The sequence below is a fragment of the Diabrotica undecimpunctata genome, chromosome 4 (assembly GCF_040954645.1).
Source record: "Diabrotica undecimpunctata isolate CICGRU chromosome 4, icDiaUnde3, whole genome shotgun sequence".
In the NCBI taxonomy this organism is placed as follows: Eukaryota; Metazoa; Arthropoda; class Insecta; order Coleoptera; family Chrysomelidae; genus Diabrotica; species Diabrotica undecimpunctata.
Genome location: NC_092806.1, coordinates 11,843,661 through 11,858,045, shown reverse-complemented (window position 1 = coordinate 11,858,045; position 14,385 = coordinate 11,843,661). Strand labels below are relative to the sequence as shown.

The 14,385-nt window shown below is 30.7% G+C and overlaps 1 protein-coding gene across 5 annotated transcripts; it reads right to left on the bottom strand.

Moving 5' to 3' along the window:
* Positions 1-1,371: 1,371 nt before the first annotated feature.
* Positions 1,372-12,733, bottom strand: LOC140439166 (lysosomal proton-coupled steroid conjugate and bile acid symporter SLC46A3). Of its 5 annotated transcripts, none has more exons than XM_072528900.1 (8): positions 12,710-12,727; positions 11,201-11,418; positions 10,543-10,767; positions 9,781-10,144; positions 8,686-9,210; positions 8,475-8,558; positions 4,445-4,601; positions 1,372-1,605 (listed from the first exon to the last, which is right to left on the bottom strand). In XM_072528900.1, the coding sequence occupies exons 2-8, from the start codon at positions 11,225-11,227 to the stop codon at positions 1,497-1,499; spliced, it is 1,491 nt and encodes a 496-aa protein (XP_072385001.1). In that variant the 5' UTR covers positions 11,228-11,418; positions 12,710-12,727; the 3' UTR covers positions 1,372-1,496. The 5 variants fall into 5 exon arrangements, with proteins under 5 accessions (XP_072385001.1, XP_072385000.1, XP_072385004.1 ...); XM_072528899.1 differs by lacking the exon at positions 12,710-12,727 and adding an exon at positions 12,141-12,631; XM_072528903.1 differs by lacking the exon at positions 11,201-11,418 and having other exon boundaries at positions 12,710-12,733.
* Between the last annotated feature and the right edge of the window lie 1,652 nt (positions 12,734-14,385).

The following is a 14,385-nucleotide window of genomic DNA, read 5'->3' as shown; positions in this document are numbered from 1 at the left end:
TCGTCAACATGCTCACTTGACAGTAAAATGACTGCAGTTCTTGGTTTTGGAATTTTGGAACATAAAAGACTAACGTTTGATGTTTTCTAAAAGCAAACACACTTGAATAATCTGTTTTATATGATGCTGGTAGAAGCTCCCTTGGAATTAACGTTTTATTTTTTCAAAGAGTTCTAAATAGAGTTATATTCTTCTCCTATAACTTATCCGCAAGTTGTAAACTCGTAAAAAAATTGTCAGTTGTTATTCCAAACCCTCCTTCCAAATGGTCTATCAAGTCTAGGACAATTCTTTGGCCTTGAGCTTTTTCCGTCTTAGGACCTTACTTTCCTAGAAATTAATAGATTTAAAAAAATTTTTGTTTTCTTATTGGCAATTCAAAAACTTATCCAAATAAATTTTCATGTTTACAATAAAAGAAGTAGTGCAGTCCACAAGGGCCCATATCTTTAATCCGTACTTATATCCGATATATAATAAATCAGTGCAAATTATGGCCTATGCTGATGATATCAATATTGTTGGAAGAAGGGAAACCCTGTACGAGAGGCGTATGTAGCATTAAAAAAATCAGCTACAAAAATGGGTTTAATAATAAACACCAACAAAACCAAGTACGCATATAAAAATAAGCACTCAACCACAAATCCTACGACTACTTCTTATAGAAAACGACGTCATCGACTCAGTGAACGAATTTTCATACCTGGGAGCGCTCCATAACAATGAAAATAATACTACCGCAGAATTTGCACAGCCAACAGATGCTATTTTGGGCTCAATCTCCTCCTTAAATCCACAATTATATTAAGAAATACAAAAATAAAACTCTACAAAACAATAATTCACCCAGTCCTAACATATGGTTCAGAGACCTGGACTCTAAACAAAAAAGAATGAAAACATGTTAGGATGTTTCGAAAGAAAAGTACTAAGGCGAATCTATGGAGGAATGAATGACAATGGAGTTTGGAGAAGACGATACAACTTCGAACTTTATAGAATATATCAGGAACTTGATATCGTAAAACCTATCAAGATAGGACGTCTGAGGTGGATAGGGCATGTAATGCGGATGGAACAAGAGAAGGACTCAGGACAAGTTTCCTTGATAACATCGATGAAGACATGAGAAATATGGGAATACGGACCTACTAATCGATATGTTTCACAATTATACATGGTGAAACTATGCAAATTCAGGAAATTAAGAATAATGTGAGATTTACAAATTAATGGACTAATTTGTGATTGAACTCTGGGTCTTAGGCTTGCCAATCTGTAATCCACTGGTATACATTTCAGGTTCTTAGAAAGAGTACCCTTTTATTCCAATTGTGCTCTTATTTATGTATCTATGAAAATAATCAGTCATTTCGAACGTTTATTTCTACAAAAATATATAAAATACTACAACTACATCATTTGAGCAGAGAGTTCAAAGAATAAAATACTGAATACTGACACAAATCATAGAAAATATTTTTAAATGGTCTTCATTCCATATTCGGTTCCTTTAGCATATCAATTTCCGAGTATACAATCGGTTTTGGCATTGGAATTTCAATTTCAAATTCGTTTCTATGTGTTCTTGAATGAATATACCTAAAAGAAACAATTCAGAATAGATTTTACTAGAAAATAAGCTATAGGGTAATATAGAGCGTGCATTTAAAATCCTTCCCTGACTATTATCTGAATTTTTCAATTTAAATTAATAAAGTAAACGAGTCCCTTCCCATATCAGTTGGCCCACCTATGGAATTTGTAGTTTAAGTTGATTACCATAAACAAATTATACTCTGCTTGTTTTTATAAGTTTCCATATTAATTAATATGGCATTTTTATTAATATTTATTAAAAACATTACCCTTATGGTTTTTTTTATTTATTTTCAACAATAAAAAAAACGGGTGTGGCAGTCCAGTGGGACTGCCGGTAGAAGTTACACTTCTATACACGTATTCGCCGTTACAAATTTATTTGGGAGCAATCTGCACAATCATTACATATGTAATGCTATAGGTAAGACATAGCAGAAAGCGAAACAGAATTAATAACAATTTACTAACAATTAATAAACAACATGTGACCTGTAATAGGAGTATAGTAAATGAAGGATTGAATCAATAGTTTAATGAAAATATATATTTTTATTTTCATATATGTATGAAAGGAGTTGAATGCAAAAAATTTTTTACACATACTCTGCAGTAAAATTCATTGTTTATTTTGTTATTAATATGAAAATACAATACAATACACTGCAACAGAATTCAATATAATAATATAATACAAATTAAAATGCAATATTCATAAGTATTTAAAAATGACAATAATATACATAAAAAAATACACTAGAATACAGTGCAACATAATTCAATATAATAATACAATACATATTAAATTAAAATGCAATATTCATAAGTATTTAAAAATGACAATAATATACATAACTTTTCTACTTACGCATGTGTTTAATTTACCGTGTAATAATAATAAAACAGTCTTCCCCTACTGGGAATCGAACCCCGGTCTCCCGCGTGACAGGCTGGGATACTGACTACTATACCACCGAGGACGGTGGTATAGTAGTATGACACAAACGTATTTCAAAATTAACAGTTCTGGGTCATACATACTAAGATGTTACATATTTTCTATCTTACTATACGGAATGGAAGCTTGGACATTGAAGAAACAACACATAAGAAAAATAGAAGCGTTCGAAATGTGGTGTTACAGAAGAATATTAAAAATTCAGTGGGTTCAAAGGATTACCAATGCTGAGGTACTACGATGTCTAAATAAGGAGTTAGAAATTATGAACAGCATAAAAAGAAGAAAACTAGAATATTTGGGTCACATAACCAGAAGAGAAAAATATGAGCTGCTGAGAATTATTATCCAAGGAAGAAGAAGCATAGGAAGAAGACGCATCTCCTGGCTGAAGAACCTTAGAGAATGGTTTAACTGTAGTTCACTACAACTTTTCAGAGCAGCAGCCAACAAAGTGACCATAGCCGTTATGATATCCAACCTCCGATAGGAGATGGAAATTTAAGAAGAAGGGTCATACAGTGATTTATTGAGATTATTATTTTGAAATACAAAAGACTAATATAATTATGAACATTAATAAATAATACAAAACATATCACATAAATAATAATAATAAATATTTTATTATATATATATATATATATATATATATATATATATATATATATATATATATATATATATATATATAATTTTATATGTATATATATAATACAGTAGACTCCCTCTATAACGAGAACTGAAATGACAGACTAATTACCTCGTTATAAGCTGATCTCGCTATATCAGACAATCATAATACTGTGCATACATATGAATCTGTAGTTTTCTAAAACATTAACTTCCTATAGTGAAGCCAGTCGGAGCAATATAAGATGCTAATAAATATTGTTTGAATGGCGTTTTTGAAAAAAAGTTATTTACTTTTATTGTCAATAAAATATATTAAAACATAAAAGAGTTGTTTACTTTTATTATCAATGATATACGTTAAAACAGAAAACCTGTACTTATATTTTTTTCCAACTACATAATGCATAAATCGTATTTTCAAGGATAACATAAACTATTGCTTCTGCAATTTTAAGAACTCTGTTATTTTTAACTGCTTTAAATGGTCCAGTATCATTCTATCATATTATATTTTCTAAAGATGTGAAACAGTTGTATTTATTCATTGTAAAGAAGTTTATTGCGGGCTGCAGTTAAGTTTATTGAGGGGCTGTTTGAAAGGGTATTTATTTATAGCCACGACCGGACTAAAAACATAAAAAAAAACGTTTTTGGATCTTATTATCTCTCGTTATAACCAAATTTGCCTCTTTATAGACGGTTATAGTTCAATAGAAATTTCACGGGACATCTAATGTATCTCGTTATAAGCGAAACCTCGTAATAACCGTGTTCGTTATAGAGGGAGTATACTGTATTATATGTATGTATATAATATACATAATATTAAATATATATACAAAAGGAACATTTTTATATTCGAAAGAGGAAGAGAGAGAAAATATATCTTCTGTCTCTCTCTTACTCATTATCTTACATATGTAATGATTTCACATATTCATTCCCATACAAATTTCCAACGTGGAGCGCGCGTATAGAAGTATAACTTCAAAAATGTATAATTTAAAATATATTTAAACACCAGTGTAGACATTTAATTTTAATTTTAATTACGGTTCGATAGAATTGAACACTGAGCGACATAAGAAGTATTACTTGTGATATGATTTCGTTTAGAATAATGTCACATTTTAAATTTTTAGTTTAGTTGTTCAAAAAGGTTACAATTTGAATTTTATTAATCGAAAAATCATTTATCGGGCGACTTTAAGAATTTAAGATGGGCACTGTATTATAAAATATACTTACGTGGCTAGCAAAAAGACTCCAATTTGCGTCGCTATTGTAAGGAAAAATACATATCCTGGGTTGTAGGGAAGAACGAAATAGTAAAGGGCATTATAACTGGTTCCTGCTATGAGAGGCACGGCGTTATCTGCTACAGCCAGTACTGCAAAAGCTTTTCCTAAAAAAATATTAAAACAATTTATTATGTTGAAAATCAATTGTAGACAATCATTTTATAAAAAAATAACTGAAGGAGCATACCTTGAAAAATTTCATATTCTATATTAATTAATGGAAATATGAGATTCTATATTTATTGGGACAAAAGAAGTTCAGGTCTATTAAAAATAGATAAGTTTTGTAAAAGCCTCAACTATCATCATCATAAGTGGCTCAACAATCCGTTGTGGATCTTGGCCTGCTCACAAAGAAATCGCCACTCCTGTCGATTCCTGGCAACTTCCCTCTATCTTATGACGTACAGAGTGAGCAAAAAAATGCTACAATTTAAGTGTTTTTATTCTTTCAGGAAACATTACTAGTAAAATTAGAGAATGCGCACTAATCTAGGGCTTTTAATTTATCCACACCTTTGACCTCGAGTAAATATTTATATAGGAAATATCGAAATTCTTTAAATATTTGTTAAGGTAGAGTGTCAAAAGCAATCTTGTAAAGACTGGTAGTGTAAACAAATATCGTCCAAATATAAAATGTGGGGTTGAGTTTACCGAAAGTACAAGCTGATTATAGCCGCAAATGTCAAACATGGAACAAAAAATTTCGGTATAGCAGTGTTGGCATGTTTTAATAATGTAGATTCTGTATGCTTCAAATATAGTCATAGTCATAGTCATCTTTATTGATCCTTTAAGGCATTCAAAATAAATGTATAGGATACGTCACTACAGAATTTGGTATAAAAAACATTAATGTGTATAATACAATATTCAAAGTGTCAAAAAAATTGACAAAACATAAATATATAAAATAACATTTTTACAAGTAAATATGAAGCTATTGCAGTTTGTCCTCAAGATATTCATTTATAGAATAATATGCTTTTCTTAAGAGTAAATCTTTAACATTTTTTTAAAATTTAGAGATAAGTGGTATTTCTTTCACAGTTTTTGGCAAATGATTGTATAAGGTCAGTCCCATATATCTGAAGCAATTTTGAAATTTGGATGTTCTGTGTATTGTAGTAGTGATTGTCTGAATTTACTGGAAATGTATTGATTTCCTCTTTGACATAAAGTAAACATTTATAGATATATAGGCAGTAGAAAGTTAAAATTTGATGTTTAATAAAAACTGGTTTACAAGACTGTTGATAATCCAAATTAAAAATTTTACGGATAATTTTTTTTTGGTTAATGAACACCTTGTTACTATCTACTGAGTTCCCCCACAAAATTACATTGTAGCACATGTGGCTGTAAGCAAGGCTATAATAAACGTTCATTAATGCCGAGATGGGTAGTGTGTTTTTAATTCTAGATATAGCATAAAAAGCTTTATTCAATTTCATGTTGACTAAATTCACTTGCTCTGACCATTTGAGATTACAATCAATGAATACACCCAAAAACTTTGTAGAGTGAGTGGAAGATAACATATTGTTTCTATCGTGGATGGTTAAGATATAGTCATATTTAGATGAGTTGTATGAATGAAAATAAATAATTTGCGTCTTGTCAATGTTTAATATTAGTCTGTTGGTATTACACCAGCGTATAAAGCAGTCAACAACAGTCTTCATTGTCATTTTTAATTCCTCTAGTGTGCGTGCAGAGACTATTAACGAGGTATCATCAGCAAACATTGATATTATAAGTGCCCTTATGTGATCTGGTAGGTCATTAATAAAAATTAGGAATAATAATGGTCCCAGCACGGATCCCTGTGGTACTCCTTTATTTGTCGTGTATGGTTCTGAGCTTGATTTTTTCATCTTAACAACACTCTTCCTGTCACTTAAGAAATTGATTATCCATTATAGAAATATCCCTCTAAAACCAACGTTATATAATTTATTGCGAATAAATGTTATGTCTAAGCAGTCAAAAGCACGTGATAGATCAAAAAATAGTCCTGCCACGTGGTTTCTACTATCTAATTCATCATAAATACGCTCAAACAAGCTGCATGCAGCCGTGAGTGTTGACTTTTTTGATCTAAAGCCGTGTTGGCTTGGAGTTAATAAATTGTATTCTTCTATAAAATTTAACATTCTGTTGTATACAACCTTCTCTATTACTTTTGAAATTATGCTAAGGACAGATACTGGTCTATAATTTGAAATATCATGAGGGTCATTCTTTTTGAAGATTGGAATAACTTTTGCCATTTGGGTTAAAGGAATCGATATATATATGATCACTTATCAGTTTTGTTATTTTTACAGATATGTTATCAATACCAGTACTAGGTATTTTTTAGTTGATCGATTGTATTTTTTATTTCAATGGGAGTTACGGGTAAAAAGAAAAATGTTTTGTTACACATTTTTGTAGTACAAGAAGAAGGTAACGATGTGCCTAAATGAGTTTGAAGATTGTATTCTGTAATTGTAGCAAAATATGAGGCAAACGAATTAGCAATATCACAAGACTTGGTAATAATTTTATTATCATAATGTAGAATAATATCAGACCTGTTCTTTTGCCTACCAGTTTCACTGTTTACTAAATTCCAAATTGTTTTTGGTATATTGTAAGATTGATTAATGAAGTCACTATGAAAGTTTTTTTTAGTATTTATTAATAGAGAATTATATTCTTTTTTTGCCTGTTTACAGGTATCTTGAGACTCGAGACTCCCTATATTTTTTGCTATCCAGTGTAGATTTTTTAGTTTTTCACTCATTTGTTACCCATGTAGCCTTATTTGTTTTGTGTGCTTTATACCGTGTTTTTATTGGACAATATAAATTTAGATTGTAATCTAAAATGCTAACAAATGAATTTGTGGCATATTCAGCATTCAATTGTGAATAAACTTCATCAAAAACTGTAGAAGAAATCCCTGCTTTAAACATCAGCAAATTTTCATCTGACATATCCCTGGAACTGATGGGTTTTTTTATCTTTTTTCGATACTTTATTGGCTTGCAAATTTACACTAAGTGAAAATACTTTATGGTCACTGAAGTGACCCTCGAACACATTTGATTTATAAAGATGTGGTTTGATATTTGTCAATATGTAATCCAATTTTGTAGATGATGTTTTACCTACTTTATCTACGAAAACTCTTGTAGGAGCCTCAGATGTGACTCTCAGATTATAACTTACTAAAAGATATATACTAGACTATAAAAAGATAAAGCTTTAGAAAAGTACATTTTATTTATATTATGTTATGAATTCTGCAATTTTTGATTTATATAAAACAACAATGAGTAAATATTTGTTTCTTTGTAGATTAATTGCACTTAATTATTAGATATTTTTTTTAGCAAATACCCTTTGATAGATTAGGGGATAGATTTGGCAATCGTCAAATTAGCAGTTGCCAGATTACAACAGATGTTTACAATTAATCTCGAAAGAGACAAATATTTACTCGTTATTGCTTCATATAGATTAAAAATTGCAGAATTCATAAAATAGTATAATCAAAATGTACTTTTTAAAAGCTTTATCTCTTTATATTTGAATCATACAACATATGCATTATAAAAACATGTCAACACTGCCAAACCGAAATATTTTTGACATTTGCGGCTATATTCAGCTTGTACTTTCGGTAAACTCAACCAAAAATGACCAAATTATTAAAAAAGTCATTGAGAACGAATAAAAAACGAAATTTGAAGTAAAAAACAGATTGAGGCAAGCAGATCCACTGTCTACAGTTCTCTTAATCTGACAATAATAGCAACTAAATTGTAAGGAACATATTATACAGAGCAAAACAATTTTGGTCTTAAAATAAATGAAGAAAATATGATTTCTTTATGACCATAATTTTCATTATTCACTTAACCATTTAAATTATTCTTATCCCATGTTTAAATAATTTTCAATCAAAAATAAATCCCAATTACCTTTCTCTGAAGACGAAACAGTTTTAGAAACCAAAGATCTTATGACAGGTGCAACAATAGGACCAGCTGCTGCAAAAACACCACCTAAAAATGCAAAAACAGACTTAAAAATTACGAAATATCTGTTTATATATATTTATGTTGTCTTCAGACACCCTGTATGCTATATTACATAATAAAATGTAATGATATCTGCAGAAAATTTACTTACCAAGGTAGAAAACATAGGGATGCACTGCTGTAGAATAAAATATGCGCCCCATGACATGTGCAATAGCTCCGATCATAATAATGACTGTATCACGCCATTTCAAAAATTTTGTCATTACAGGAATAGCAAGTACAAGAATGATATCTTGAAGGCCGGTTTGTATTGTTTTAAATATGCTGTATTGGCCATCAGACCAGTGAAATACCAAGTAACAATACATCAGCATGATTTCCCTTTCGTTTCTTTGAAAAGTATATAGGGCCATCATGATCAAAAGTAACCACAAGTAGGTCCTTTTGTTGCCTGGTCGACTTTGGTACAACATTATGAACGTGGAAACGGCGTGATTGTAGTCAAAGAAGTCTAAAAATTTGTTGGAAGCTTCTGATAGAGGTCGCTGCATGTGATGACTCCTCCAACTTAAACGTACGGATGTGTACAAGATTGCCAAGACCATTAGTATACTATTAACTACAAACATGTAGGTATATGATCTATTGAAGACAAATTTGAAGAGGTAGGCACCTAAAAATGTTAATACATTATTGGAAACATTGTTAACTCAACTAAAATGTCTTAGTTCTGTCACAAATACAGTTTATTAACTAGAATATCATTGTAAATGATTGCACATTATTTAATAAAACAATATAACAACTTGGTTTTAGTACAGCTTTAAAATAAATCATAAAATACTTTAACTGTCTGATACTATTCAATTTTTTTTTATATTCTTTGTTAATTTTGTATTACATATAAAAAATACATGAGATTGATGTCTGATTTATAATTTCAGTTAAAAGTATGGATTAAAAGAATTGTTTAAAGATGATTGAGCTGGAGATGTCCAGAATTGTGAATCTAGTTTTTTGATGTGTTTGTTCCCCAAACTAGGTACTTGCCATACATAAATTTACACAAATTCTGTTGATTTATCATCGCTTTCAAAGACACAATTTTTATTTTTAAAAGGAAAAATCTGGCAACTAGAGATAACTAAAGCTATGAGTGAAAGAAATCTGAAAGAGGGCGACTGGATGGATAGAAAACTATGGAAACATTTCTACATTTTATATATTTATATCAATAACTTACCAAAAGCTATTCCTATCGGCATACTTGCTAAATAACACACTTCCAGAATAGTCACTCTCAGAGTTCTATTGCTCACTGATGAAACATCTACCAAGTAGGCGAATACTGTAGCAAAAATTGTAACATCTGCTCCAGTTAAGGCAGCAGGTAAAGTGGCAGTGAATATGACATACTCCACAGGCCAGGTAGGTTGAACTGTGTTGACAATTATCATCAGAGAAAAGATTAATTTTCCAAAAAGGCCAATAAGTAAAGGAAGTTTTCGACCACGTTTGTCAGACCAAGCCCCAATGAAAAGTGCTAATATAATTGGTGTCACATGGCCTGCTAAGTTGTTCCATACATGAAATTTTGCAGTGCTAGCCTGAAATAAGTAAGAAATTAATAGAAGAGTAATAGCTGTATGGACACAGAAACACACTGGGGAAGATACATAGCTGATCACACAGTATATACTAGGAATTAACAAAATTGACAAGTGAAGTGGCATTTCCAGTTAACAAAAGATAGACAAAAAAATAGTTAATTCCATCGTCCTGCACTGTGCCACTAGTGCAGGACAAGGAATATAAACAAATGGAAAGGGTTATTTCCAACATACCACATAAGGACATTAGATATTATTGGAGACTTAACGCTAAGATAGGAAAAAAAAATAACAGATGGTTCAGAAAACATTGACTTCAAATATTATTAGCCTCTACTGAGAATTATAACACATAAATGATCAAAACAATTATCAACATCAACAATAAATATTACCTGTACTTCTTTGGAGATATTTTTGTACTCAGGAGTGTTGATATTATCACAGATTGTTTTGTTGTATCCATGGTTAATGGTACATGTCTTATAAACATAAAATGATTGCTCTGCTACATTTGTTGTCATAAAAGCCATCATGTATAAAAGCATTGTGGGTTCCACAGTGACATATTTGAAATAGTGAAGGAATTTATTGCTATATCGTGTTGTTGGCTCATCCATCTGAAAAAAGATCATTTTAGGGAAGAAATTGTAGATGTTCATCAGAAATATACAAAGTGTAAACAGTGATAGAGCTATTTTTGGTGGTTTTTATCAGAAACTTTTAAGTGCAACCACAACAAAATATTTTAATTTTTACGAATGATCCAAGCATTGAAGTGTACTATTGAATATCTAGGTGAACTACGGTGAATAATCATAAACCCTATGATATAAAATTCTTTTATTTTTTAGCTTATAGTAATTGCATTTCATAACTGAAAGAAAAAGGAAGCAAACAGATACACTCAGTTCAAAAATATACATCAGTCTAAATTTAATTACTCAAAGAGAATTATTAATGTTATTTACATGAAACTGCTAAGTTTCATAGGATATTATTCAAAACAATATATCACATCAAATACCAATGGAGAAAATAAACTGTACTTACTCTCATATTTGGGACACCACCATACATTTCCTCTGGTATGTATATTAACTATATAGTCCAAATTATTATTTCTTAAAAGTCGTATAGTAATAATCAAGCCTAATTTAAAAACCATAACCAAGCGTTATCTACTTTGTGAGTTTAAGCCTAATTCAGTCAAATTTTGCTCTATATTTTGCATAATTTGTTTATTATGAAATAACATGCATTTACTTCAGCTAAAAATGATATATTGATGATTTATCTGTATAAGATAAGTTACCTTTTGATTAAATTTTTATTAAATACTTGCTATTTATTAAAGGCAAAGCTTTTAAGTTCAAAATTTTTGAAAATTTAGGTTATATACCTACTAGATTATAGGTTAAGTTATATTATATAACTTTCTTCTATTTTTTTTATAAAGGCGCGAAGAATTTAAATATATCTTTTAATTGGAAAAAAGCCATAAAGGAAATAATTGAAACCGTCATTTCGAAAAGGGCATATTTTTTTTTAAATCACTTTATGCTGCCATATTATTTTTTTAAAGCGTTTTATATGTTTATATGAAAAGGGTATATCGTCAAATTAAAGTTTCTTTTGTTCAAAACGGAACAGAATTTTTAATTAACGTAAGTACTTGTGTCCATTTCAAAACGACGGATTCAATTGTAATAATATCAACTCAAACAACTATTATTAAATTATTCAATCATGTCAGTATTTGGAAGATTTTGTGTTTTCTCCGATTTTTTTTTCTAGCTTTGTTGGAAGTTTTTATAGCTCTCTTGCTATCTACAAAAAAAGTCTAGATTTCTTTTGCCATCGTTTGCTGATATTTACTCATATTCTACAAGTTGATTGCATACTTTCTTTTCTGTTCAAATTTCTATACATTTCTATACATCTAGATACATTTTAACTGCATTAGATGCACATTTATGCCATTTTCACTTACCTTAATTTTCTGATCTGGATTTTCTTGCAGATATCACTCAACCACTTTTAAAAAATCGTAATTGTTAAATACGCCATAATCCATTAGAATACATTAGGTGTACTTAGTTAACTGTGAAATTATTAAAATATGTTATTTAAACTGCTGATTAGATGTTCCATTTGAATTCTTTGGTAGGCAAGAATTTAGTATCATTTAACAGCGACCTTCGACCTCATAGTGAAGGGGCAAAAATTCGTTTTTAGTGGTAAGTATTCATATTTTGGAGATTTCTGTCGGATAAAACTCTACAGTTTTTCAAATCTTTGTTACAACAAATCTATTTGCACATGGCAGTGAATTTTCAAAGAAAGTAAAATGACATAACCAACAGTCAAATTCAAATCGAGTATCGGGCAATATTAAGAAATATTTGGTGGTGTAAAAAATAGTTTGAAGTAAAATTCTTAAAAATATTTAGATCCATATCTACTCTGTTTTAAACATTAATATTAATGTATAGGTGTTTGTAAAGTTTTTGTACAGACCAAAAGTTTTATGTATAAATGGTAAGTTTTTCGCTATTTTACCTATTTTTGTTGCATTTATTTTATCACTAATGGATTTGTTGTGCTTCGGATATAGTTTATTCTACAAAAAAAGCACTCTTTGAATTAATTTTTTCATTTTTTTTCTTTCATAACGCTATATGGACAAAACGACATAGCTCAACAACGGACATAATGACATAGGTATGTCATTTTGTTCTTAGGAATTTAGTAATGAACTGAAATCGTAATCTAGGTATTTATTTATTACCTATATAACAAAATGCCTCGCAATTATAAACATAAGACTGATCGCCAATCCTGCAATGAATATTCAATGCAGAGAGCTATAGAAGCAGTTCGAAAATAGGACAATAATAAAACTTTGGAATCCAATTCGAAAGCTCTTTGATGCTCGAAACCCACCTTTCCTTGTGATGTGGAAAGATTGAATCTCGTTTGTTTGGATTGACGAGCGCATCGGTCCAAGAACTAGCTTTTCAGTTTGCTGAGAAAACAACTTTGCTCATAAATTTAACCCACAAAAACAAAAGCTGGACAAGAATGGATAGAAGGATTTCTAAACGAAATAAAGATATATCTTTACGGAAATCTGAACCTCCTTTAGAAAAAGAACTATTGAGAACAGTCAAAAGAAGAAAAACCAGTTATTTAGGGCATTTGTTGCGCAACGAGAAATACTACATCCCTCAGTTGATAATAAAAGGCAAAATAGAAGGAAAGCGAGGAATTGGAAGAAAAAAATTGTCCTGGTTACGTAATATCAGAAACTGGACAGGACTTGGATTTGAGGAACTCTTAAGAACAGCTGAAGATAGACAAACGTTTGCCACCATAACCGCTAACCTCCATTGATGGAGACGGCACTTGAAGAAGAAGAAGAACCTCCTTCACAGCCCGGGCTCAGGCATTTAATCGGCCTCAAGTCAAAAGTTTTTTCAGTTATATGAAAAACTTCTGGAGTCTGTAGACTATAAGCCACATAGAATATTTAATGCTGATGAATCGGGCCTTTCTACTGTACAAAAACCGCAGAAAATTTTGGCTACTATTGGTAGAAAGCAGGTTGGCGTTATAACCAGTGCAGAGCACGGAATAGACCCCACTATTATTTGCTGGGTTGCTGGGTTAATGCTATTGGTACATTTATCCCACTAATGATGATATTTCAGAGAAAAAATATAAAAAATGAACTTGTCGACAAAACTCCTCCAGGAACTTTTGGTGTAGCTCAACAATCAGGATGGATGACAACTGAAATATTTCTAAAATGGATTAAGCATTTCCAAAATTTTGTGAAAGCTAATAATGACGATAAAGTTATTTTTATTCTTAATGTGCATGCAAGTCATAAGGGTGATTGATGCTTTAGAATATGCGAAACAAAACGGCATCAGTATTATTTGCCTGCCTGCAGTATGCAGCCTCTTGATGTTACTTTTTTCGCACCGTTAAAAACATATTTTAACCAAGAAATATCCTAGTGGTTGAAAGCACATCCTGGAGTTGTTGCACAATTACAAATATCCGGCTTGTTCAAGGAAGCATACGGCAAGGTAGCTAAAGTGCAAAATGGTTGTAACGGATTCAAAAGTGCTGGAATTTGGCCTTTAAATCCGGACGTACTTCCCGATTATATGCATGAACCTGCGAAAACTACAAATAGACCACAGGGAAATATCCCCAATGAGCAACTT

Excerpts from the sequence above, each read along its gene's own strand:
- LOC140439166 (XM_072528900.1), bottom strand. The coding sequence starts at position 11,227 with ATGTATGGTGGTGTCCCAAATATGAGA. Across the intron at positions 10,145-10,542 it reads ATATCTCCAAAGAAGTACAG|GCTAGCACTGCAAAATTTCA; the intron begins GTAATATTTATT and ends TACTTATTTCAG. Across the intron at positions 9,211-9,780 it reads GCCGATAGGAATAGCTTTTG|GTGCCTACCTCTTCAAATTT; the intron begins GTAAGTTATTGA and ends TAACATTTTTAG.